Genomic DNA, 27,805 nt, shown 5'->3' on the forward strand with positions numbered 1-27,805 from the left:
TCGTAGCTATTTTTTCCTTGTTCTCAATTCTAAGTCATTAAAATCTGATTCTTTAAGAAACCAGGTGCTAATTTGTTTCCAATGATTTACCTGTGTAATAAATAGTGATGCTCACATAATTAATCATTGAACCAGGACAACTTTTACAAGTGGAAGGAGGTGGAATATTAACAAATACCCTGGAAAACAAGCAGAAGGCAGGACTATTTGGGGGAAAATCAAGATCTATGGCTTCTTTAACTTTAAAGCCAGAGGAAAAAAATGGGCCAATGTGTTTAATGGGCCAAAAGTTTTTCAAGAACAGAACCGCCTTTTAAAGTATGAGCAAAGCAAGGGCCAGGCAGAAGTCACTCTCAGTGAAGGCAAGAATACATGCTATGCTTATGTCAGAAAACATCTCCTGATAATTAACCAAGCTCCTCAAACAATCTACCATTTCAGTTACACCCAGCCTGCAGGGCTGCCTTTCTTTGTCATCCACCTAGCTCAATATTCTTGAAGACTCTGGATTTCTAGAAAGCCTCTTTTTTTCTTCCTTCATTCCTTCTTTTCTTCCTTCCTTCCTTCCTTCCTTCCTTCCTTCCTTCCTTCCTTCCTTCCTTCCTCCTTCCTTCCCTCCCTCCCTCCCTCCCTTTTGCTTTTTAAAAATATTTATGCGTACATTTATTTTTATTTATTTGCTTTTAGAAAAGTTCTAAACAAATAAGCCCATCAGTGTGACTGGTCACTGAGCCTGACGCATTCCAAATCTCCAGTATGTCAGCTCCTTTAACGGGGCTCACCTGTTCTTGCTGTTGGCGAGCAAGATCCATTTGTTGCCGTTGTTTCTCAATTTGTGAGGCTGCCAGTTTTTTCTGTTCGTCATGTGCTGCCAGGAGCTGCTCCCGTAAACTGATGAGCTGGGTGATCATGGTGGAGAGCTGCCGTTCTTTTTCAGCCAAGCTCTCAGGTGTACCTAAAAGGAAAGAGAGGAGAGGCCTCACAAGCTGGAGGAACATCTGTTTGTCAAGGAAAGGGGCAGAATTTAGAGAGGGATGATCTGAAGACAGCTGAAGATCTGGGACAATGACTGTGGGCCACTGGCAGTGCAGGACCACCACACAGTAGTTTCACTGGTAGAATGAAAGCTAGAATTCCTGCCAAGAGAAAACACCACCACCAATACAATTCCCACTCATTCCTCCTTCTTTATCAAAATAAAAAGGGCAAATTTTTCTATCCCATTTTCTCCTTTTTCGCCATTTTCCCTCCTACCCAATCCACCACAAATCAGATTCAGCTACAGGATCTATGATATTTAACTACAAAGATCAGAAACTGTGCATTATGGTAATATTTTATATTTAACTTATCTTCAATGACTAACAGTATCTAAGCTATACTATATGTTTAATAAATGTCATTTAATGATTTTTCATGACTGTCCTCAAAACTTCTATTGTGCTAAGATTTGTCTCTGAAGTTGAGAAGTCAAAAATCAAACTCTTGGCTATAGAATGAGTTCTACAGAGAGAATAAAAACAACCTCAGGTAAGAAAGAGTTGAACATGATTTTTATTTTTTCTTAGAAAGGATCAAGCTAATGTTCTCAAGTTCATCCTTAGAGGCAACCACGTTGCTTGGGAGAGGGAGGAAGAAAGGGCTCCTCACCCCTTTGTCACCTGTCATTCTTCGAAAGGGGAGGGGAGGAAACACATTCAAGGTTGAAAAGGTTATGCATAAGGATATGCTGTTTAATGAATATAGTGTCGCTGAACACTTACGATATGCACTAATGGTGCTGAACAGTCCTTTTTTTTATGGACAAATTGCACAGCTCTCCTAAGTAAAGGGCGCAGAATCCTTTTGTGAATCTAAATTAGAGCATTTTACCACAGCATAAGATAAGAATTTCAATCCAGTGTATTTGAGCCACACAGGTTTCATTATGAAGAAATGATCTATGATTTGAAAGCTTTTCAGAAAGACGCCACCAGCTGTCAAAGGGGAAAAAGATTGCCAATTTCTGTGTATGTGGTAGGGGAAACTTCCAACCTCTTTATGAAACCCTCCTTATTCTTGCTTAAAAAAAAGAAAAAAAGAGCCAGAGCTATCTAAGAAGCTAAAAATATTTGAATTATGAGCGGCCCTATGTCTTGAGTGGCTCCATGGAGAAGAGGCACCTTCAGAGGATACTGGCTGGCACAAGACGAAGCTGACATCTACAGAAAGGGTGCCACATTTAGGACTATCTCAGGATTCCGAATGTGAGCTCAAGTTCCTAATGAAAGCCTCTGTGTCCCTTAAAGAATCTTGAGCTAAAAGGATGCCTAACATTAAAATTAAAAGGGAGAGAGAAATAGTGATATGTGAAGATACTGGCTACACGTCTAAGGAAACTAACACTATATCAAGACTAGTGACCAGCTATTCTCTCTAACTCTTGGTATTGCTTAAAAGAAAATCAGCTTTTATTTTGGCAATAGACATTTTAGCATGGGAAAAACAGAGAACTTCTACACCCAGAACCATTAAAACATAACATCCAGACTCTAAACAGGCTATCTTCAAAGACACAAAAAGCTCAACATATATTTAAATATATACAGAAATGAGAAGGTACAAAATAATAAAGTAGGAAAGGTAGATTTGTTTGTTTATTTGTTCATTTCATTTTAAGGGCAAGAACTACTTCCTCAACGGCAACTGTTGTGTTTGATACTACCACAAGAACTGTTGATGCCACAGTAAATAAAAGTGGATTTAGTCCCTACTCTTGGGCAGTCATGATCCAAAGCTGAAGGACATTGCTTAATCATGTCATCACATATATAAATGTGCTACACAGTTAAATGATTGCAAACCAGAAAAGTCGTTGGAGGAGGTTTAACCATGTTCAGCAGGATTCTCAACTTTGAGGATAACATATTAGGAGGAGAACATATTAAGAGGAGGATAACATATTAAGAGGACGCTTAGGAGTTAATGAGACAAAAGCTGGAAGATTCGATCAAAGGCTTTCCATAAAATATGAAATGTTGCCAGGCCAAAGAACTACAACTGAAAAAAGCAAGTTGCTAGAGACTGGTTGGTGGTTAAGGAACTTTCTAGAAGGAATAGGGAGGAAAGGTTCAGTGTGTTTTAGAAATTCAAAAAGAAAGAAAGAAAGAAAGAAATGAAATTTGAGAAAGGAAAACTTGAGCAGAGTATTAGATGAAACTACAGAGGCAGGAAAAAGACAAACCACTCAGTCCCTTCCAATTATTTGATAACCCTCACATTGTTTTAAGAATGATCCAAAATTGCTAAAGTATTTTAGGTAAGACATAATGTCATTCTCACTACAGGGTAAACAGATTGGAACATTATGAGACAAACTGGATATGGCACATTTTATTACATATATTTATGGTAAAATATGCTACTTTGCATGTATTTTCTTACTGAACATGTACCCATAAGGTGATTAATAGTTTATTGAATAATGGACTCATTAAGAAACTAAGATTCTGTTAAAATGAGAAAGAACTTTTACAGGAAGTTTGGATCAAGGGCCAATGAGTTCAATCTACTAGTGGATATTCAAGTAAAGTTTGGAAAATGGTCTCATCTTCCATTTTAAACAAAGTCATTTTTAATAAATTTCAATTTATACCACATTGTCCCGTGCACACAAAACAGGGAAGTGGAGTATCATGTTAATAGGTATGTATGCCTAAATTTACAGAATAGCACCATTTAATTGAATCTCCTTACAAATCATCGTGACATTCAAATTGATTAATTATGAATATTCAGTGACAATTAAATAAGTTTTTCATTAGACTTAGAAAATACAAGTTTAAGAAAAACTCAGTACAGAAAACAGTATTTTTAAATTGAAGATTTAGGATTCATACACTGATAAGGCTGTCACTAACTTTTTCTTAAACTTGAGACGTTCATATATTTTTGAATGATTATAAGTGGCAAAACAACGGAAATAGGAGTAAAATAATCTAAACTACTTTAGTAAAAAAAAAATAAGATATTTAAAATGTCTCCTGAATGGAGAATTATATAATCATATAGCCTTTGGGATCAAATTAAAAAGAAATTTACACGAAACAATAATGTAAGTTCCCCGAACGTGAGTGAATATGTGGTCATTTTTTGTTCTGTATATTGTCTTTGAATTTTTTCACATCTAATGATTTAAATTTGGGGATTTAGCATCTGTAGTGATTTTGATTTTTTTAAAATGTTTTTTAATTAACCGTATTTATACTGGTCTACTAAAAATATCATCATCTGAATCCCACCAACCAACCAATCTGCAAATACTAGTTATCTCATCTCAAAAAAAAAATACTAGTTATATTAAAACATGAAATTTTGCCAAGGCCAAGAAACTAGAATTGCCAGAATGACCGAAATAGACAACCTATAGGACATAGTAGGGCAGCCTAAACACAGCCAAGTTATGTGAATGCTCTTTGGAATTAACTCTGGACAACAGCCTCCTAAATCACATTTTCAAGTGTGATCAGAATCCCCTGCGGACCTGCCCAGGCCAGCAGAGGTCATCAGTAGCTGCCTCACATTGTGTTTCACAACCTTCAGGCTATCTTAAAAGTGATTCTTTAAAAAGCATAGTGGGAAAGTAGCCTCTTCGGCCTCCCACACGAAAACAGAGGTAGTTTATGATGCCGCAAAAGAGGAAACCAGAGAAAGCGCTTCTGCACGCAGTCTCTGCAAGTCAGCGTGCCTGCTTTTATCCAATATCACACACAGTGTGTGCCTGAAGCTCCACTATAAACTGTATGTTCCCACTCAAAGACGGCAGTGCAGCAGGGGTTTTTTTTTTCCCTTTTTTCTTTCTTTTTTTTTTTTTTTTTTTGTTACATGGGGTCGTCTTTATCCCCAAATCGCATCTGTCTTGAGTTTCTCTCAGATTAGTCAGGTGGATCAGTGTTCCCTAGGGCCTGCTCCAGCTGAAGTATTTTAATTTGACTAAACACCTGATTTATTTTATCTCTCCGATGAGAAAGGCAGTTTGTCTTAATAGAGCCTGTCAGCCCACAGCCCCATTCACAGCAATTTACAGGCAGCCAGGGACGCTGGAAGAGAAGAGCGCCGTGATTCTGTATTTTATCCTCCTCCAGAAAGCACCTAAAAGCAGCTATTCACTGCTACTGCATGTGGCATTTTAGAACTGAATTAGCTTTTTATTCAAGTAACTACACTTGTTGTGAATAGCTTATCTGTAAAATTGCTACATTCACTACTGATTTTATTAACCTTTGGCTCTATCACAAAATGGTCTTCAGTTAGGAAAGACCTTTAAAATTGACACATTTCTTTCTTAGGGGCCTTTATTCTAGTGACTTCGGATTTACTGAATTTGATCCATTGAATTCTTTACCAGTTGTACTTAAAATTTTCAGTCTCAATAGGAAGTCAATAGTGCATAAATAAAGAAACATGTTCAAAATGTAAATATGATGGCAATTTTCCCCATCACAAGTTTTCAAATATCATCTTTTATTGTAACACTTTCAAAATCAGCCCTCTAGCCTTCTTGGAGGGTCATAATCTGAAAAAATTGAAAAAAAATCAACTATACATTTTTTGTAACTTTACAAACTATAGCTACCTATATCCCCAGGGCTAAACCCACAGAGAAAACTTAGTTGATGACAATTTAGGTAAGATGAATAGGGTTATTCTCTTTTTAATGTATTGTGAAAAAAGAAAATCAAATACCAAATTTAAAACTTACTTTACAGTCTGTTCTTATGTCAGTTTGCAAAAGTGAGAGTTACAATACACCGGATAATTCAGCTCAAAAGCTTGAAATTAGTACTTCTAGACTTAAGATTGAGCATCAGAAAGTGCCGAGGACTCCATGGCAGGACAACGCAGGCAATTTGTAGATTGCCCTAGAGCACAATTGTTTCTCACTTTCTTTGCATTATCCTCATGTGTAGAACTTTTACCACCTAAAAAGTTCAAATAGGTCATTTCCTTAATATTTGTCCTCTAAAAGTGTGTTACTGCTGAAAGATGATAACCTAACTTCTCTAATGGGAAGATCTAGAAAAAAGCACAGCAATGGAAGGAGAGACACAGAAAAGTCACAGGATACACAGACTACTAGATTCAATGCTATGAATTTCTCTGTATTTTCTAATGAAATGAAGGGCAATAGTATTAAAAGAGAATGCTTATTTTACTAACACAAACTAATAATGAACAAAGGACATTAACTGCAAACATGTCCAAAGAAATTTAAACAAAACTTACACCTAAGTATTCTACTTTATTGAATTCATAGAGACACTGTTTTAATTAAGCTAGCAGGACTCAACAATGAAGTTAAACGGAGTCTGGTTAACTAAGATTTGGCTGTGACCAGAGGCTTGGGAAGCTAGAGCAGTGCCTTGGGACTGGAGTTCTGGGGTGAGACACACTATTCCATATATTAATTCCAGAAAGATTAAAACACTTAATGTTAATTTCAAAGCAACCCAACCAAGGAATTCAGCCAACAATCCAGAAAAATCTAAAAGAAGTTGAAAAGAATATCCTCTTAAGAATCAATGCCTCCCTGGTCAGTTCTAATTTTTAATAGACATTGTTTGAGAAGAAAGTCAAAACAGTGCTAGTCATAAAAGAGAGCTACGTTTGATCTTTTCTACCCACAGATAATTACGTTAAACTCCCACTTCTTATACCGCCGCCTCGCCACACATCACATGGACTGTGATGTCTTCACTTCACAAGCTCAGTCCATCATATAGCACTGCCCTTTTTTGATATAGTCTTCTTTTAAAGGTCACAAAACAGGACAGCAAAAAGTCAACAAAAAATAAACAGGATAAGCTGAAGAAGCTAACATACATCAGAAGGTCCCTTGATAAAAGTTACTTTGTGGTGACTGCCTGAGAAAGGCAACCCTGTCCCAGTGCCCGGGCAGCTAATTTGAGTTCTGAATCCAACAGCAGTTTAAAAAGCTCTCTGCTCTAAAGGGCCCCAGTGCATCATAAAGATAAAGGATTTCAGTACAAAACCACCACAAAGACCTCTATTATCTTATCACTCTTTGGTTACAACAGCTGAACCAATATGACCAAATTCTAAATGACTTTGTTTTTTCAAAACAGCGGAATACTGGAATTTCTTTGTTTCTCATCAGTCAGCTATTGTCATCACTCCCATATGCTACTGTCCATTCCTTAGTAAATAAAAAGCTCAATAAATGCAGCAACTGTAACCTCAGGAATTACTTAGGAGCTACTATACAGGAAGAATGCCTCATGGGTTGAGATACAGACTTTTTATCTCTCACACTGAATGGATGAGAACTTTCTAAACATCTAAACCACTAGCATGTACAATGCCATTAAAATCAATTGCGAACAAACAAGAACAACTAGGTACTCCTTAAATTAAACAAACTCTCCTGTCTATTCCAGGCACAGCCACCTCTCCTTCAGCTTCTCCTCCTCTTGGCTGCCAAAAGGAGTCTATTCCCGCAGCCGCTGCAGCCTATTCATGTTGCAGATCCTAACAGAAGCAGAACAATCCATGGAATTCTGCCATCCGGGCTCCCCACTTCACAGCTGGGCCTTTGACCCACTGTGCTTTATTATCCCATCCTTTTTGGTGCCGGAAATGAAGGTATCCTGAAACATCTCTCCTTCAGTACAAGACAGATCTCCTTTTGCAGTAGTTTTCTATGGATAGCAATCAGTCAATTGCTAAATCCTCATCTCCTACAGATAAAAATAATACTCTCTTGTCTCTCAGAGATTTGGAATTCCTTGATCCTCTTTGCATGGAAAACTGAAACAATGTATCTCAATATTGCCACTGAGTCTGGCCAGACTTTCCTTGAAGCCCCAATCAGAGTTTGGAGAAAGGAAAGGAAGGATTAAGAGAAAAAAAATGTTAATAAGAGCTTTTTATGAATTATCTTGTTAAATCGTCACCCTTTTTAAAAGCTACACTGTTATTTTCAACTCTGATTAAAAAACAAGCCATTGAGAGACAAAACAACTTAGCATCTGACTGTATTTGAGTCTTAATTTCTGATTGGAGGAAATCTAAAGTCTAAGGGAAAGGCGCCTTCCTTCAACATGCCAGATTTAGAATACAGAGTCAGGAAATTTCTGAAAGTTAGAGGCAAAGTATTGAGTCACCTTGGATTACAATGTCATCTAAGGCTTAGAAACACACACCAAAAAGCTGAAAAAAACAATAATAATGGAAAGAAAACAATTTTTTAAAACAGCAGTAACACACAAAATCTCAGTAAATCATTGCTTACAAAATAAAAAAGTTTAAAAACTCTTACCAAACATGCAACCAAAGAGATAAGTATGTTGAACTTTGACATCTTCTAGATGTAAAAATAGATCTTGATATTAAATAACATGCCTGAAATTAGCAGCATGCAGGCAGACAGGATCCTCTCTTATGTATGCTTAATTTTTTTTTTGTATGCTTATTCTCTAAGCCTTCTCTCCCCAAAGCAGCATATGGCCTCCTGTTTCTGAGCCCAAGCACAACAATTATGCAGACCATGCCATTCTCTGGCATTCTCCGACATTCTCCAACATTCCAGATACAATATTTACAACACCCAGGAAAGTCTGAAAAATATACTCAAATATTTGCACGAGTCAAATATACTGCTGCCATGGGTGTAGTGAGTCTGTAGGCTAAAACAGTTAAGTGTTAGCCAAGAGGAAGTTACATGGAGAGATCTAGGAAATGAGTTTCGAAAGGGCTAAGAAACCTGCCAGGCACAACTCAGGTTTGGGCCAACTGCCTATACAAACACCATGCACTATGCCCATTTCTAAGATATATTTACAGTTTACCTAGTGTAAATGAAAGGGATTTCTGACACAGCAGAAAGCGTAATATAATTTTATATTTATCTTTACTATTATTTACATTATAATTGTATTATATTACAATAATATCTTAAACTTACTTGGTAATTGCTTTATACTAAGAAGATATATATATATATGTATAAATATATGTAGAGACAGAGGGAGACAGAGGGAAATGAATACACACACTTGTGTGCATATTGAAGAATATAAATATGCACACATACAATGAATATACACATATACATTATGAGAAATACACACATATGCATGTACATATACATGTATTCCTTACAATTGTCCTCACAAACAGATCGTATTCTTATCCCCACTTTAAAAAGTTTAAAAAAAAACTTGCCCAAATCCCAAGATATCAAATCACACATGTAAGATTCAGAGTCAGTCAGCGTAGCCACAGACTGTTTCATCTCAACATGTACAACAAAGGCAAAATGTGGTTGATACATGTTCTCGCTTCACAAACAGTTCACTTAACAAAGTAGCCAGAGATTTCCTTATACTATTTATGCCAATGTGTTTTGTTGAAATGTAATGTTCCCTTCAGTTCTTTGTTCTATAAAATGGCCATGAGCGGGTCTGGCACGAAAGCCTAGTGGCTAAAGTCCTCACCTTGCTCACTCTGGGATCGCATATGGACACCAGTTCTAATCCCCGTGACCCCACTTCTCATCCAGCTCCCTGCTTGTAGCCTGGGAAAGCAATCAAGGCCGGCCCAAAGCCTTGGGACCCTGCACCCGTGTGGGAGACCCTGAGGAGGCCTCTGGCTCCTGACTTTGGATCGGCTTAGCTCTGGCCATTGTGGCCACTTGGGGAGTGAATTAATGGACGGGAGATCTTCCTCTGTCTCTTCTCTCTGTATATCTGACTTTCCAATTTAAAAAATAAATAAATCTTTAATAAACAAATAAAATGGCCGTGAGCACAAGACTCAGCAGCGGGTCCTCACGGGGAATCACAGGCGCTGACCACTGTTTGCAGGTATCTCTTATTACTTTGCTTTCTCCCTATTACATTCATACCTTTTCTCTCATTATGGTTTTGTTTCTTTAAAGTTCTACTGGTTTGGTTCTAATAAAGTCTATCTATGTTATTTTGTTTGATTCCACTGGACCTTATATGTGTATCTGGACTCTCAAATAGGAGAATTCTGGATTTCCCCAGAAGACTGGTTGGTGAGGTCCCCTGGATTTGGGGATCCACCAGGCTCTTCCAAAATTTCCAGACTCTAGGACTAATATCATGAAATACATATCTGTTGTCAACGATTTGATTAGCAATCAATAAATAGATGGCACAGCCCAGCCATTAATTTATTCTTGTTTATTTTATCTTTATGTTGTTTGTAGCTATCAGGATACCCCAATGGGCATTGCTATTTGCAAGATTCTGAAGAGCTGTGTTTAAAAAAATTAAATTAGCAGGAGGGTGGAATTTGAAAAAAATAAGCAGGAGGGTGGAACTGAAAGCAGAACTGGGACTAGAAGCTACATATTCCCACGTGGCAGCCTGAGTACATCGGATACAGCAGGTGATGGTGCAGCTCCCTGACTCTGCTACACATGGAGCGAATTCACCTTGCCTTATTCAGCCTGGCCCAGCTCCAGCTTGTGCCAGCACAATCTTGGAGAGTCCATTTGCATATTTTTCAAGCTTAAATACCTTATTGGTATATTTGGTAACATTTTTTTCTTTTTTTTAATTAGCATTATTTTCTATGATATTTTTGTAGGTATAGGGAGTCCTCTGTCTCCTCATCCCCCTACTCTTTTCGCCCATATTATTACAATAATATTGTTTCAGCAACAGTCCCAAGTCCATCATTTTGCTATTTAATTATATCATGGTTTTCTAAGTATAGGCAAAGGTAGAAAATCCAGTATCATATGGTCAATGTATATTTTACAGCTTCGTTGGAAGTTGTCCTTATATTCTGGAGTAGAGATGCATATTGCAATGTATCTTGACTTTCCAGTATGCTAGTCTTCATAGTTCATCTACAAAAAATATGTGTCTGTGTGTGTGTATATATATATATATATACATTTGTTGTGTATTTCGCAGAAATGTTTTTTTTATACCAGAGAGAACATATGATGTTTGTCCTTTTGGTAGTGGTTTATTTCATTGAGCACAAAAGTCTCTTGCTGCAACCATTTTGTTGAGAATTATAATATTAAAGACTATCTCATCTATAGTTTGAATAACTACAATTTAAAATTACTTAAAATCTTGTGAACATAAATGAAGTCTGATGGCAAGGAAATGAATCCATATCAACTGATTGGAAAATTCTCTTCTCAGAAAACACTACATCTAGAAATTCAATTTTGAATTATATGCAAAAAGGTCAAATAGTTCTTGAACATAAATTATAATTTAGAAGAGAACAAGTAGCATGCAATAAGGAATTATATGTGAATTTATACAGGAAAATTACATTATTTTTTACGATGGTTATTCTAATGGCGGTAAGATGAAACCCCTACTGTAGCTTTTATTTACACTTTCCGAAAGTAATTGTAAGCATTTTTCATATACTTGTGACTATTTCTATTTCATCCCTTGACAAATGCTATTTATGCACTTTATCAATTTCTTGACTACGCGATATGGCTGTTGCTTAGTTTCTTAAGGTTTTTATATATTTCGGATGTTAATGCTTTATCAGTTGCATGGTTGGCAAATATATTCTTTCATTCTACTGGTTGCCTTTTCATGTGGCTGATTGTTTTCTTTGCTAGGCATAAACTATTTAGTTTGGCGTAACACCACGTCTATTTTTGCTTTTGCTGCTTTCATTATATTGAAGTAAGTTCCATCTATACTCAGTAGTTTGCTTTAGGCTTTTAAATTCGTATTTTATCAAATACTTTTTTCCATCTATTGAGATAATGATGTAAGTTTTACTCTTCAAATTCTGAAATTTGAATGTGATGTATCACACTTATTCATTGGCATATGGTGAACTTTTCCTGCTTCCCTAGTATCTTTCTCTGGTTATGGAATTAAGAGCATGCTGATCTCATCTCTTTCAATAGCTGAATAGTTTAATATGAACTGGGATTGGATTTTCTTTAAATTTGGTATAATTCAGCAGTGAAGTCATCCAGTACTTTGATTTTTTGAGAGAGGGACACACCTCCTTCCATAGTGACAAGAGGGGGCTCCAGGGGGGGAAACTGTTATTAGGAAATCTTTAATGCTGATTCAGTCTCTAACGATGGATTAGGGCTTTCTATGTATTCGTGCCTCAATTTTGATAAACTATATGTCCAGAACTGTACCCATTTCTTCCATACCTTGCAATTCATTGATATATAGCCATTTGTAATAATCCTAGATTATTTTTATTTTTATTGGTTAACATCTCCTTTAATCTCAGACTGAAATTTGGATCTCTTTCACTTTTTGGCTATTTGAGTCAATGATTTATTAATATTACCTATTTTTTAAAATCTAGCTCTTCATTTCACTGATCTTTTGTATGTCTCTGTTTCAATTCATTTATTTATCCTATAATTTTAATTATTATTTATTTCCTCTGCTAATTTGGGGCTTACTTTGTTCTTGCATTTGTTGATCTTTGATATGCACAGTAGATCATTTAACTTGGTATCTTTCAAGTTTCTTGATATAGGCACTAATTGCTATAAATTCTCCTCTTAACATTCCTTTCCCTATGTCTCATAAGTTTTAATATTTTGTTTTATCATCTTCACTTATTTTATACCTACAAGTTTAAACAAAAGTTAAAATTTTAATTTCTTAGCTGAGTAACATTTAGCTGGCTACCCATATCTAGAAGAGTTCTAGATATATGGTAAGAAATATAATTGTTGTGAAATATTCCTTCACCCAGACTAGGACATGTCTTAAATGCAAGAAGGTTCTCTTGATAATTAAAGCAAATCTACAGGACAATAGCAGATATACAAGAATATAAGGGTACCAAAGTTGTAGCTTTTTCTCACTTACTGTAAGTTTCTGTGTGATATCATAGATACAGACCTTATAACTGATAAATAAAATCACTAAAACAATTTATGACATAAATTTTGCAGTTGGAAGGATTGAAATATGATGGTAAATCCTACAGAATAATAATCTCAATCTCTTACTATTTAAAAGATATAATAACTTTCAATGAACAAATATATAACTGTAGATATAGTTAGAACTCATGTAAATTTAGTCACATAAAATTTTAGTAATTCTGATTTTATGAAACTTGTAGAAAGGCTCCCTATTTCTAGTCTTAATACAAATTTTAATTTAACACATATATAAACAGTCAGTCATGATATTTCTTACAAAAATAGTATGTCCAATTAGAGATAGTATATTAACGCCAATATTTCTTATTTTAGAAAATATAACTTATAATTTAACAAAATAACACAAAAAATCATGTAAAAGAGAACTTCAGCAAGAAAATTACACTGAGTCATCACTACTTTCAATTTTGATATTAGGAACATGTTCTTTTTTTATAAGGAAAATGGCAACCCAAAAGACAATAAAAATATTACATTTGCTTCTGAAGTATGGAAGGTTGGTGGGTTATACATAATTAAGCACTAATGAAATTAAGTACTTATTTTCCGAGGGAAAAAGTAAAATGTCTCATGGAGGTAAAAACCAGTAAAACAAATTTTCTTCAAGAGAAAATTCAATCAAATATGTGGAAATCTAGACAACATCTAATGCTTCAACAAAAACCACAAAGTGACCGGGCTTTGGATAAAACACGGAAAAAAAGGATTTTTTCCCTCATTCTGCAAGACAGAATTAGAAATCTACACACCAATATTCATTCCATAAATTATGCCTAATCTCTAGGAAGCAAACAAAAAAAGGCTTACTCAATTCCTTGTTAAGATAAACAAATTATTTCTAAATTATCTGAGTAGAAACATGAAAGAATACAACCTATCACACTACAACTGAGCTAAACCTGTGTCTAATTATATTTGCAAGTTTATAAATAGACATTTCCAAAATTAAAAAGGAAAAGTGGCAGATATTATGTGTAGTACTGAAGAGTCCACCTCCATATCAGAATGTGTGAACACATAGATTGAGATCTGGCTCCTGATTTCAGACCGGCCCAGCCCCAGCTGTTAAAATTTGGGAGTGAACCAGCAAACAGGAGATTCATTCTCTCTCCCTCGCTCTCAAAATAAGTAAAATGAAGAAACAGAATTGTTTCTGAACAATTAGAGTACTGCAATACTCAAAATGTAATGTAATCCCTAATCTAATCCATATTTAGATATTCTTAGTAAAGTATAATTATGGAAGTCTACCTGTAATTACAAAAACCCTGATCAATCTAAGCCAAATGAAGATTTAAAAGGGCACTATGAAAACAAGAACATGTTAGAATAAAAAGAAATTCTTCCAATGTGGTTTAAAGAAAAAAATAATTCTCCCATTCCTGGAACTTTCAGGCACTGCTTTATAGGAATCCCCAAATTATGTTGTTACTATGTTAGATCTCAGTAATAAATGCTAAATAATAGGCAGTAGAATCAAGATTTTTAAAAAAATCGAAAAAAAGCCTGAAATACTTAAGTGAGTATCTTTTAAGAATTTTGAAACTATAAAAATCTACGGGCAAGGGATTAAATAAACTAGACATAAATAAACATGGGCTTGATGCATCCAGGATTCTGTTTGTGGAACCAAATTCTGTTAAATAATAACTGGGAACATTTATAGAAAATCTTAGTTTTCTCACATGTTTCCTAAAGCAAAGAGTGCTTTAGCCAATTCAGAGCTAAGGAAAAAGAGAATAAAAGTAATTATTCTTTTACAAAAGTAAATGCGTACAGAAAGGTGATGAATGAAACAAACCAAATTCTGCTGAAGAGATTCGCACTTCGAGTGAGCATTTTAGGCCGCTATATTCTGTATAATAAAATATAGTATGGATTCATACAAAGCATTTCCAGCTTTTACTTATCGCCGTACAAATCAAGCACAAGAGTTGCAAGAATATCAGACAACGCTATATTCAAATAGCTTAAAATCTACTCAGTAACACAATATAAACATAGGAATTATTTGTGCTATTAAGAGCACAGGTCTTTAAGTGGGAGTCGAGAGCTTGGTATAGTTTGTTAATTGTGACAAAGATACTACCATAAAATATTAACAGGAAAGTGGGAAGAGGAGTACATGGGAACTCTGCATTATCATTATTTCACAAACTGTTTTGCAAATTTAAAACTATTCTGAAATGAAAGTTTAAAAGATGCTAGACTATCTTTAGTCATGACGAAACATTTAAAATTCAAGAACACTCTTTCATCCCCTACAGTTTCATACATTACACATAAACAGTAAAGAAAATTGTTTTTCATGACACTTAACAGATTTAAGGCAGAATTTCAATGTTTTTATTTATATTTCCCTGATAGCTAGGTAGTCTGAGCATTTTTTCATATGTCTGTTAGCTATTTAAATTTGTTCTTTTGAAAAATCTCTGATCATTTCCTTCGCCCATTTCTTCACAGGGTTGTTTGTTTTGCTGTTGTTGAGTTTCTGAAGCTCTTCATAGGACCTCCATATTAATGCCCTATTTGTTTTGTACAGTGCAAAGATTTTCTCCAATTCATTTGATTGCTTCTTCCACCTAACTCCAGTGAGACTGGACTACCTTCAAAATTTTACTAAAGCCTGCTGGCATGGAAGTTGGGAGAAAGGCACCTTACTCCACTGTTGGCGGGAGTGTAGACTAGCACAACCACAATGAAAGTCAACATGGAGAAGGTAAGATACCTGCAAATTGATCTACCATTTTACCCAACCATCCCACCTCTAGGAATATACACAAAGAAAATGAAATCTGCATATGAGAAAGTGACCTTTAATCCTAGTTTTGCAGCTGCACAATCTACAATAGCAAACATAAGAAATAACCCAGATGCCTGTCCAAAGAGGAATGAATAAAGAAACTGCAGCACAACTATTACATGGAATACAACTCAGCCATTAAAAAGAATGAAATTCTACCATTTGCAACAAATCGTTCCACCTAGAGACCATTATGCTCAGTGAAATAAGCCAATCCCAAAATGACAGATTCCACATGTTTTGTCTGATACAACACCACTTTCACGTAAAACAGAAGATCAATAGATATATAGGTAGACATGTATGTACATATATTCATCTAGAGGAACTGTGTAATGGAGACTAGCATACCAAGAAGTGAAGATGAATTACAGTATGCATCGCTGCTCTTGAATAAAAGATGGACTCCCATGGAACTGTTAAATATATCTTGATAATAGGATTCTGCACTTTCTACCATTGTCAATACCTACAATGTCATAATACACTTAAATAGCAGAATGATGGACTTGTGACTATTGCTGAAGGACTATACTATTGTAATAATATAGGGGACAACAGGGGAGGGGGATGGGAATGGTACAAGGGGACATCCTAAGACATGAACTTTATCATGGAAAAGAAACAAATAAATATTTAGGGGAGATATCACCAGTAAGAGTAACTAATATTTCTACTTCTATAATTAATCTCACCATTATCAAGTAAAAACTATAGTAGAAATTCTATAAGCTTAATATTTCAACTAAGACCAAAGCACACAGTAATTTTCCGTTTGAAATTATTTATTTAAACCTCATCTGTCTTTGACTTAGTAAAATAATAAAAATCTGCTTTAAAAATAAACTTACCTAATGTTCACATCAAAATGTATTTGTTACTAAAAATTTAGCCTGTATGTGGTAAGCTTAAGTAATGATGTGGTTCAGCTAAAGAAACATGAAAATAAACTGAATATAATTAAAATCAAAACAATCAAACAACTACTGGGAAATATCAGGTTTTGTCAGCCTTAAACCATCTTATTAGTAAGTATAGACACCGTGTTTCATAATAGATGCTGCAAAAATGATAATGCTGTAAGATAATGCGTAAGTTAATTAACCAAATTTAGTTAATACACAATGTATAGATACTTCAAAACAACATATTGCATACAATAAACACGTAATTTTATCTGTCAATTAAAAAATAAAACTACCTTCTACGGTACCTGTTATTATCATCACCATCAATTAACAGATGATGAAACACACACAGAGGACACTATGATTTTCCAAAAAACATACAAAGGCCAAACTCAACACTAACTTCAAACCTATTTCTCTTTCCACTCCAAAGCATCTGATTCTTGTAGACTAATATCTGAGTCAAATCTTCTTATCTTGAAATTTCAGAGCCTTCATTAGCTCCAAAATAGAAATGTGCTCAATTTATTCCTCTGAAGTACCAGTGTGACCCCATACTCTTGAGATTCAGGAACTGGAGGTAGATGGGTATGTGTGGTTGTGTGGTTGTGTGGTTGTGTGGTTGTGTGTGTGTGTGTGTGTGTAGCAAGTACTGGATGTCTAATAACCTTATATTTATATAATTCTAAATATATTTGTCCATTCAAGCTTAGACAGCAGTTATAAAGATCATTTAACCTCTGAGCATTTTAGAGGAAAAATAAAACTAAAGAAGGGTAAGATAAAAATCCTGTAGTTTCTCCTAATCAATCATGTTCATTTGTTCCTTACTATTTTGTAACACTAGTTCTACCATATATTAGTCTATAACTAGAGGTGATTTTTTTAAATGTAGTTTATCTATCAAACGACAAATTTGTTCATACTATATATATATATATATATATATATATATATCCAAATGATAATACACCCCAAAAGCTACTGTTGTAAAAAATCAAACAACTCAACACTCAGGTTTCACAAATAAGAAAGACAGAATTTGGAAGAAAGTGACATGTCTGATGTCACATAGCTAATGAGCTAGTGGCAAAGTTAGGACCTCAAGTGCTGATTCTCAGTTCAGGCTTACATACATGCTCCCTCTTTAAACAACGAAACAAACAGAATCCAAGGGTAATAATCCACTTCGATTGTATTTGGTGGATAGTTGTTTTTGCAAATCATTTTCTTAAGTCCACTTAAACAGCAACACTGATTTTTGTTTCTAATGGTCCAAGTGTATCATGCAACGTAATATTGAAATCCCAGCTAACGAACATGGCAATATTTTAAGAAACACAGCTTATCCAATAATAGTAAGAATTTCACTCAAAAGCCAGAACTTAATTTTATGTGATGATTTAGTGACATTAATCATAATTTAAATGATACTTTCTATAAAATCAGTATTTTTTTTAATAGGGTAAGCAGTTACATCCAACTTCAGCATCTACTACTGATCAGATTTAGCACAAAAATATTGTGGGTTGCAAGAATCCTTTCCATTTCCCTGGTCTGTGCATTAGAAAGCCTGAGTGCTCACAGATTCTCCAGGTGCTTATTTCCTTGTTTAAAGACAAAGCCTACATAAATAATCATAGTCAAAGTTTCTTAGGAAACAAAGTAGACAAATAACAACCAAAAACGACAAAAGCACAGAACAACAGAAATTCAGTTATGTCACTTTAACAGTCAAATCCATGAGTATACATTTAATGAGGGTTCGTTAGCACATAGAAAATGACAGAGAAATAGAAAGCAATGGAACTCAGTAACAGCATGATGCTCAGCTTGTAACTAATAAGGGCATTTAAAATATTACTTTATCTGCAAAGTTGCATAGTGGAAGGTAACTTGGAATACAAGTCAGGAGGAATGGCTTCCAGGGTTAGTTTTGCTACTTTGCAGTACTGACTCCCTAGGCCTCTACTGACACATTTGTAAAATAAGGGCTTGGACTAATAATGACACCTTTCAAATAAGAATTACAATCTAGAAAGATACCCTTCAATATTGGTGTTTTAGGAAATCATTTAACTTCACATACATCTGTGAAGATGACTAATACTAGGATTGGTATTGCGGCGTAGTTGATAAAACCACCACCTGCAGGCATCCCATACAGGATGGGATTTACAGTCCAACTGTTTACATCTCAAGTGTTCCACTTCTGATCCAGCTCCCAGCTAATGGACTGGGAAAAACAGCAAAGGCCCCTGCTGTCCATATGGAACAGCTGGTAGAAGTTTCTCTTCTCTCTCTTTCTCTCTCTCCGTTTCTCTCCTTTTTTCCCTCTTTGTCTCTCTCTCTCTCTTCCTCTCCTGTAATGTTAACTTTTGAATATATAAATAAACATATAAGGAAAATATTATTTATATCTTAGTAATGGGAAGAAAAAATCAGTTGTTACTGAAGGATCATTTACAGACTGAAAACTATGAATGCAAAGACTACACATACATGTTAAAGTTATATATCCATATACAACAGTAATTTTCAGACCTTTTCCTCAATTTTGAAGATAATCTGTATTTTAAAAATCAAATTATTTTTGCAATATATGACATTACCATCAGTTTGTTATTTTTTATCTAATATTTACAACAGAATAAAAGCTCTACTGAAATAAAAGCAGGGTATAGAAGGTAATGTTTCATCATTCAATAAATGTGGAAATAAAACTTTTAATTCTTTGATTTATTGTAATTTATATATAGGAGTTCCCTAACTTTTTGTTAATATTTGAGAAGTTGAGTGGAGGATGTGTCTCATACACTGATTCACTCCCAAAATTCCCACAACAGGCAGGGCTGGACTGGGACAGGGCCAAAGACTGGAGCCAGACACTCAGTATAGGTCTCCCACATGGGTGGCAAAAACCCAATTATTTCAGCCATCACTACAGCCTTCCAGCGTCTGCATTAGCAGAAAGCTGGAAGAAAAAGGATTAGGGCCAGGAATCAAAAACATCCCAAACTCCAATGTGGGAATGCCAGTATTCAGAATGGTATTTTAAACTCTAGGCCAAAGCATGCTCATGTTTTCATATCATAATAATAATTGGGGAAGGATGGTGATGTGTTTAAAAGCAGCGGCTCTGCAGCCAGACTGGTTAGTTTCAATCTCAGTTCTACTACTTCTGAGGAAAATTACTTTACTGCTACTAACCTCTTTATAAAATTGGAGCAGTACTATGGTACTGAATCGGGTGAATTAATACAGTTTAATATATGTGGGATTCAAAATGGCTTTCACATAGTAAGGACTCAATAAATATTTACCACTATGATCATATAATGTTTCCATTAAAATCCATTTTAAAGTCCAACAATAAGGAACAAAAGTGTGATAGTACAGAAATATTGGGCTTTTGCTTCAAATGTTAATGAGGTTCTATTAACTTATTTACTTTCATTAACTGCAAAATGTCACTTTATTCCAACCTCTTCTAATTTAGAAATTCAGTTCTGGAAGATTCGGCCCTATCTCTCTGCCAGTTAAATTACTTAATAAAGTATAAACTTTCTAGTATGTCCTACAAGTACTTCATGATCTTACTCCAACTTACTCATGTATCCTCATTCCTGATTGCCATTCAACTTTAGCACTTACTCACTCCACAATTTATTTTCACATAAGTGAAATTTTTCAGAAAAATCATTCATCTATTATAATTCTGAATCTTAGGCTGGTAACTAACACTGCATATAACATTCTGCTAGCCATTTTTTTAAAGTATAACAGATATTCACTGATAGCTAGAAATGTTATATGCATATCCCTTAAAACCATGACAATAGCTAATTCACTAACTAAATAAATTTTTACTAAACACTTTCTATATATTATTCTAGATTTTGGAGACCAGTTAAAACAAAACAAAACAAAACAAACAAATAAAAGTTAGCAAAATAAAAATAATCTCCATTGAGCTTTTAAAAAATGAATTTAACACATTTCAAAAATTTCATTTCTACAGAATGGAATATATATAGGACTGTGTTGTATTCCTAGCAGGTTATCAACAATGTCTTGAGGAATGTTGAATAAGGATAGCATGGGACTGGCACTGTGGCCCAGTGGGAAAAGCATCATCCATCCCGTATGGACATTTGTTTAAATCACAGCTGCTCCACTCATAACCCAGCTCCCTGCTAATGGCCTTGGCAAAGCAGAGGGAGATGGCCTAAGTGTTTGCACCTCTGCACCCAGATGGGAGACCCAGAAGAAACTTCCTATTTTCTGACTTTGGCTTTGCCCAGGCCTGGCCCTTGTAGCCATTTGGGGAACAAACCTCCAGATGGATGGTCTTGCCTTACCCCTGCCCCCGCCATCATCTCTTTTCCTCTTTCTGTAACTCTGATTTGCAAATGAATAAATAAATATTTTAAATGCTTACATTAATTTCCTTCTAGTTAATATTTCCAATAATCAGACAGACATCATATAAGAGTCAAAGACTCTTTAAATTTTTTTTTAAAATTATGTTTGTGAGTCGAAGTGACTGAAAGACAAAGTTCTTCCATCCACTGGTTCACTCTGCAAATGCTGCACTAGTTGCTCTGTGCCTAGATGAAGCTGGCAGCTGAGAACTCCATCCTAATCTCTTGCATGAGTGGCAAAATCCATCACTGGATGCCTCCTAGGGTATGTACTAAAGACTCAGACTTAGGCATGCCAAAATGGAATCTGGGCAACTCACTAGGTCAAATGCTCACCCCTCAAACACTTACAAATATAAACACGTTCTGAATGTAAAAGAGCCTCACAAATATCTCTGGAAAATACAATATTATAAAGGGTTTTAAGTTGGAACTGAATTTTAAAACTAACTAGGTTTATTAGTCATTGCAGTTTTCATCAAATTGCTTATGCTTTTCTGATTTTTAGTTTCTCCAAATATAAAATATGATATGTAATATCTACACAACAGAATTTGACATGTCATTACTTGTATGTTTTCCTTTTGTTAATAAAAGAGTGAATATGGAAATTGTAACCCACATTTACAGCTGATAAGAATGCAGAAATGGTGCAGCTGCTTAGAAAACGGTTTATCAGTTATTCAAAATGGGTCACAAGCAAAGCACAGGCATTGTCTAAATATATTGTCAGGCTTGTGTACAAGGTATGCGAGTTTCATGTTTAGTCCTTGGTCCATATCTATGATATATCACTATGTGAAAGAAAACATTCCAAAACATAGGGATAAAACATTTGAAACACATCCAGCCCCAGGTGTTTTAGGTACAAGATAGTCAATCTGTAGTGAAATAGGGTACAATCTGAAAACATTAGGCTAACTGAGATGAAGCCTGTCATGGAAGACTGACTACATTTATCCATTTTGAGAATTTTATATAAATAAATTATATACTAATATTTATTTATGTAGAGTGTATTTATATAAAATACATAAATGTTAGTATATAATTTACTTATAGAAAATTCTCAGAATAGACAAATCTATAGAGATGGTAAGAGGATTATTGGTTATTTGGTCTGGGGTCGGGGAGGAGAAGGCTGGAAGAAACAGAAGAGGGCTGATAAATTACAACACATTTCTTTGGGACTGATGTTCATATTCTAAAATTAATTTTGATGTTCATTGACCAACTGTGAATACACTTAAATAGTATATTTAAATTGAACCCTTTTAATTATTATTGATTTATTTAAAATGCAGAGCAACAGAGAGAAAGGAAGCAATCCTTCCTTCAAAGGCTTATTCTCCAAATGCCTGCAACGGCTGGAGTTAAGCCAGGCCCTCTCCAGGAGTACTGACCTCCATGGAAGCCTCCCAACTTGGAGGTCAGCTTGCAAGTCCTCCATCCAGCAGGGACTGCCTCACAGAGCAGGCACTTGCAGGAAGCCACATTAAAAATGGAGGAAAGGCTCAATCCTAGGCATTCTAACACTGGATGCAGGTATACCGCGTAGTATACTCACCACTGCTCCACAGTGACCACTCAAATCAGACACTGTAGATAAATGACTATGTGAACTGTATGTTAACAAAACATTATAAAATATTAAATGAAATAGCATATGTAAAAATACCTAACAAACTATCCTAAAATTTTATTTAAAGGAATCTAAAAATGAGTATGACAATGGAATACTAGAAAGAGTAGAACTAACCAGTAAATATAACAAATCAGGTCTGGTTCATATTATAATAGAGAAAGGATGTTAGTTGATAAATTCTTCTAAATAAATGTAGATAACCTTAGAAAACATTGCTGTATGGTTTATAAAATGAAAGTTCAAATGTGGTGTATTGTCAATATAGAAGCATAGATCACTTGTAAACATTATTTCAAAGGAATGTTAATTTAAACTACTAATTAAAAGAAACTACAAGCTAAAAAGTACCATAGCAGAAATATGAAATTATGAAATGAAATTCAGTATGAAACTCAGTGAGTTAAAGATACCTTTTGTTCTGGATATAAGTGTCCACTGCCTGCTAATTCTGGAGAAAAGACAGAACTAAGTAATATTCCAAATTGATATGTAAATATTACTGAGAATTAACAATTATACTTAAGGACAAAGTATGTAACAAATATATAATCAGTTACTTATACTGTCATTTGGCTTAAATCACAATCCCACTATTGTAATATATTCCAACAATCAAAAATAACTGTTGCCAAGATTTGGAGACTCCAGAACACTCACACACTGCCAATGCAAGGAATGTAAAACTACAGAAAACAGTTTGATGGTTTCTCAAGAAACTCAGCACAGAGTGAGAACATTAACAATCAATTCTACTCTTAGGAATATACTAAAACATGGTTTTTAAATTTGATTTCCTGATGTAAAGCATGTTGAAAAAAACAGAAAAATCCAATACAAGTGTGATAAAACAGCACAGCAGTCATCATACTGACAGCTCCCTTCCATTAAATTATTGAGTTTTGTTTTGTTTTTAAAAGATTTATTTTATTTTGATTGGAAAGTCATATATATAGAGAGGAAGATCTTCTATCACTGATTCACCCCCCCAAATGACCTCAACAGTGAGAGCTGAGCTGATCCAAAGCCAGGAGCCAGGAGCTAAGAGCTTCTTCTGGGTCTCCCACGTGGCTGCAGAGTCCCAGTGCTTTGGGCAGTCCTCAACCGCTTTCTCAAGCCAGAAACAGGGAGCTGGATGGAAAGCAGGGGCACAGGGATTATAACTAGAGCCCATAGGAGATCCTGGCATGTGCAAGCTGAGGACTTTAGCCTCTAGGCCACCGTGCTGAGCCCTAAATTATTGTGCATTTTAAAATCTCTAACAATTCCTGTTTCTATTAAAGAAGTCATATAGGGGCTGATGAAAAGCAAGAAGTCACACGGACCACAGCTGCAGAAAGAAATCCAAAAACAATGGCAGGAATACACTCACAGAGGACTGAATGAGGGCCATTTTCAATGGAGAAGTCACAGAATGGAGTAGAGGGTCTGGGGCAGTGAGGAGAGAACATTCCACCAGATGCACCATGCAACATGGACTGCTTCAGTCACCATATCCCCAGGACAAGGTAGGAAGACATTGCCATGCTGCCCTAATTGCAGCTCCCCATCACCAGAGCAGCTTTGACTGCAGAAGCCCCAGGTCCCTAAAGAACTTCCAGTCCAACCTGCGGAGCAGACTGGGGTCTGAGCAGTCCCACTGCCTTTTCTTGTGGAAATTGGCTTTTAGGTTGTCTCCCGCTCCCCACCCCCATGCTCCTGTCCAAAGCTTCTAATTCCACAGGAAGTGGCTGAAATCAATTCTGTCTCAGCCGACAGTGAGCAGTCACACTTTTGCTTGCAGTGACTAGAAACAAAGTCAGGGCACTCTGCATCGCAGAGTGTGGATCTCCTGCATTCAGCAACTGTGGGAGCTTAGCTCACTTGGTCCACAGTATCTGGTCATCCACAGGGGTCATCTTCAGCTTCCTGGCGTTAGAGCCAGCAGCATGGATTAAAAACAACCAATTAAACAAAAAATTAGGACCTGACCTGAGTAAGTTCTCTCTGTTCCCCCTACCTCATGAGGCTGGAAGCACCAGGCACAAGCTCCACCATCACTCATTCATGTCACATGAAAACTTGGGGGTAGTTCCATCTATGCCTTGCAGAACCAGGACTGTTGCTGATTTTGCTAACCCTGGAGAAACTCACACTCATACACAGTGATTTGGGCTGCTCTTACTGCATCGGTTTGCTTCAGGTAGGTGGTTAACCAAATCCCCACCACCTGGCTCCCACCCTGGGAAATGTGGGGAATGATCCCACTAAATCCTGCGACACCAGTATTGTAATAATAAGTGCCAATTTCTTCCACTGGAATCTCCCCAATGGGACCTGTAGAGGAACTTGTATGCATTCCAGCTCTCCAGACCCATATTTGCCAGTGCACAATCTCTTGTATACATTTGAGTTACCCTATATTATTGGAGCAGGGTTCAGTTCACATCTCCCAGTCTTGGAGCTGTACCTTTTGGCTCCATAACAAAGAAGGGACTACTACACCAGTGGACTGACAACAATGCACACACATTATATACAAAGAGAAATATAAACTTCAGTGCATAATAGTTGGTGTCTCAAGTCCCCATGCTCATCAATGGACATAACAGCCAGTCATAAAATCAACCAAGATGTGTTGGAAATAAATCATATAATTGAACAAAAGAAACCTAACAGATATTTACAGGACATTTACAACAGCTACAGAATGCACATTTTTGTCATCAATATACAGAAAATTTCCTAGACCATAAATCAAGTCTCAGCAAATTTAAAAATTCTGAAATCATGCCATGTACCTTCTCAGATCATAAGAGAATAAAACTAAACATCAACAATAGAACAATCACAAATATATAAAAATTAAACAACATGCTCCTGACTGACTGATGGGCTGTTGAGGAAATTCAAAAGGAAATCAAAATTTTCCTGAAATAAAGAAAAGTGAAAACAAAACATTTAAAAATATGTGGGGTACAGCAAAAGCAATACTAACAGGGAAATTTGTAACATTAAGTGCTTACACTAAAAGAGAAATGTCTCACATAGATAATCTAATGATGCATCTTGAAGATTTAGAAAAACAAAATCAAATCAAAGCTCAGATTAGCAAGAGGTGAGAAATAATTTTCATTGTATCAGAAATAAATGAAATTGACCTTAAAAGTAACAACACAGGGCCCGGTGCGGTGGCTCAGTGGTTAAGGTCCTCGCCTTGCACGCCCGGGATCCCATACGGCCCTGCTTCCCTTCCAGCTCCCTGCCTGTGGCACAGGAAAGCAGTCAAGGATGGCCCAAAGCTTTGGGACCCTGCACCCATGTGGGAGACGGGGAAGAGGCTCCTGGCTTTGGATCTGCATAGCATCGGGCCGTTGTGCTCACTTGGGGAGTGAATCATCGGACGGAAGATCTTCCTCTCTGTCTCTCCTCTCTGTATATCCGCCTTTCCAATAAAAAATAATAAAAATAAATCTTTAAAAAAAAGTAACAACACAAACATCACAAAAAAATTTTTAAGGAGATAAGCAAAACAGAAAAAAGTTAGACATACTAACTGAGAAAAACACAAGAAAAATATCAAATAAATAAAATTAGAGATAAAAAGGAGGCTTTATAATTGACACCACTGAAAAATAATGGATCCTAAGAAACTACTGTGAAAAACGTCATGCTAACAAACAGGAAGACCCCAAGGAAATGCAAATTTTTCTAGATACATATAAACTTTCAGGACTAAATCAAGAAGACATAAAAAAATTAACAGATTAATAACGAGCAATGACTGAAACAATAATCAAAAGTTTTCTATCAAGCAAAGCCCAGGAAGTGTTGGTTTTACTGCTGAATTCTACAACATATTCAATGAGGAACTAACTCTAACATTTTTCAAGTTACTCTAAAATAGTAAGCAGGATGGAACTCAGCCAAACTCTTTTTATGTGGTCAGCATCACTCCAGTATCAAAAATGAACAAAGCTACAACAAAAAATGAAAATTACAGGCATATACCCTTGATGAATGTATGTACAAAAATTCACAACAAAATATTAGCAAATTGAAACCAAAACTACATCAAATGGGTCATACGTCAGCATCAAGAGGGATTTATCCCAGATATTCAAGAGTAGTTTGACATTTCCAAATAAATAAATGTCAAAAATAACATCCAAAAATACAGAATAAAAATCATATATTAATCTCAATAGGTGCAGGAAAGGCATTTGATGAAGATTCAATAACCCTTCATGATTAAAACCTCTCAGACATTAGGTACACAGGAAACATACATCAAAATGATAAAGGCTAAAAAGGAGAAAAAAGGCTAATACATATTGAAGAGAACTATAGACCAAAATCCCTGATGAATGTAGATGCAAAAATCCTCAACAAAATACTAACAAATCAAATCCAACAACACATCAGCAATATCATTCACATGGACCCAGCAGATTTACCCATGGCACGCAGGAACGTTTCAACATATGTAAATCTCCCATCCAAGTACTAACCAGGCCCGACCCTGCTTAGCTTCCGAGATCAGACGAGATCAGGCACGTTCAGGGTGGTATGGCCATAAACATGTTTCAACATATGTAAATCAATACATGCGCTATATCACAATAGCAAGCTAAACAATCATAATCTTGTTGTCATCTTACTCAATGCAGAAAAAACACTTGATAAAAAACAACATCCTTTCATGATGTAAAAAAAAATTAAGCAAATTGGTTGTAGAAGGAACATTCCTCAAAACAATCAATACAACACATAACTCACAGCGAGCATCACATTTAATGGGGGAAAGTTGCAAACATTATAGTAAGATCCAGAACAAGCCAAGGATATCTACTTTTACCATTATACTTCTCTATAAGCCAGAGCCATTAGGTAAGAAATCAAGTCAACACCAATTGGAAAGGAGGAAGCCCAGTTACCTGTTAGCAGAGACAGGATTCCTTTTTAGGGCATATAAGATCCCTAAAAAGACTTTAGTCAGAGACAATTGGAAATCCTAAGAGAGTCTGGTAATAAAAAAATATAAAAGCAACACATAAAAATCAATGGCCTTTGTAGATACAATTTCATGCTGAGAAGCAACTTGTAAGA

The 27,805-nt window shown here is 35.7% G+C and overlaps 1 protein-coding gene across 1 annotated transcript in view; it reads right to left on the reverse strand.

The window, feature by feature from the left end:
• The window catches only part of LOC121167618 (transcription factor SOX-6-like), a gene marked incomplete at its 3' end in the record, with an annotated part of 317,078 nt that overhangs the window by 160,891 nt on the left and 128,382 nt on the right, over window positions 1–27,805 (reverse strand). Inside the window, exon 5 of the mRNA XM_040997162.1 lies at window positions 783–955. Coding sequence (XP_040853096.1) covers window positions 783–955 — 173 coding nt within the window. The remainder of the gene's footprint in view (window positions 1–782; window positions 956–27,805) is intronic.

The sequence above is a fragment of the Ochotona curzoniae genome, unplaced genomic scaffold (assembly GCF_017591425.1).
Source record: "Ochotona curzoniae isolate NIBS_2020 unplaced genomic scaffold, NIBS_Ocur_1.0 patch401, whole genome shotgun sequence".
NCBI classification, from domain to species: Eukaryota; Metazoa; Chordata; class Mammalia; order Lagomorpha; family Ochotonidae; genus Ochotona; species Ochotona curzoniae.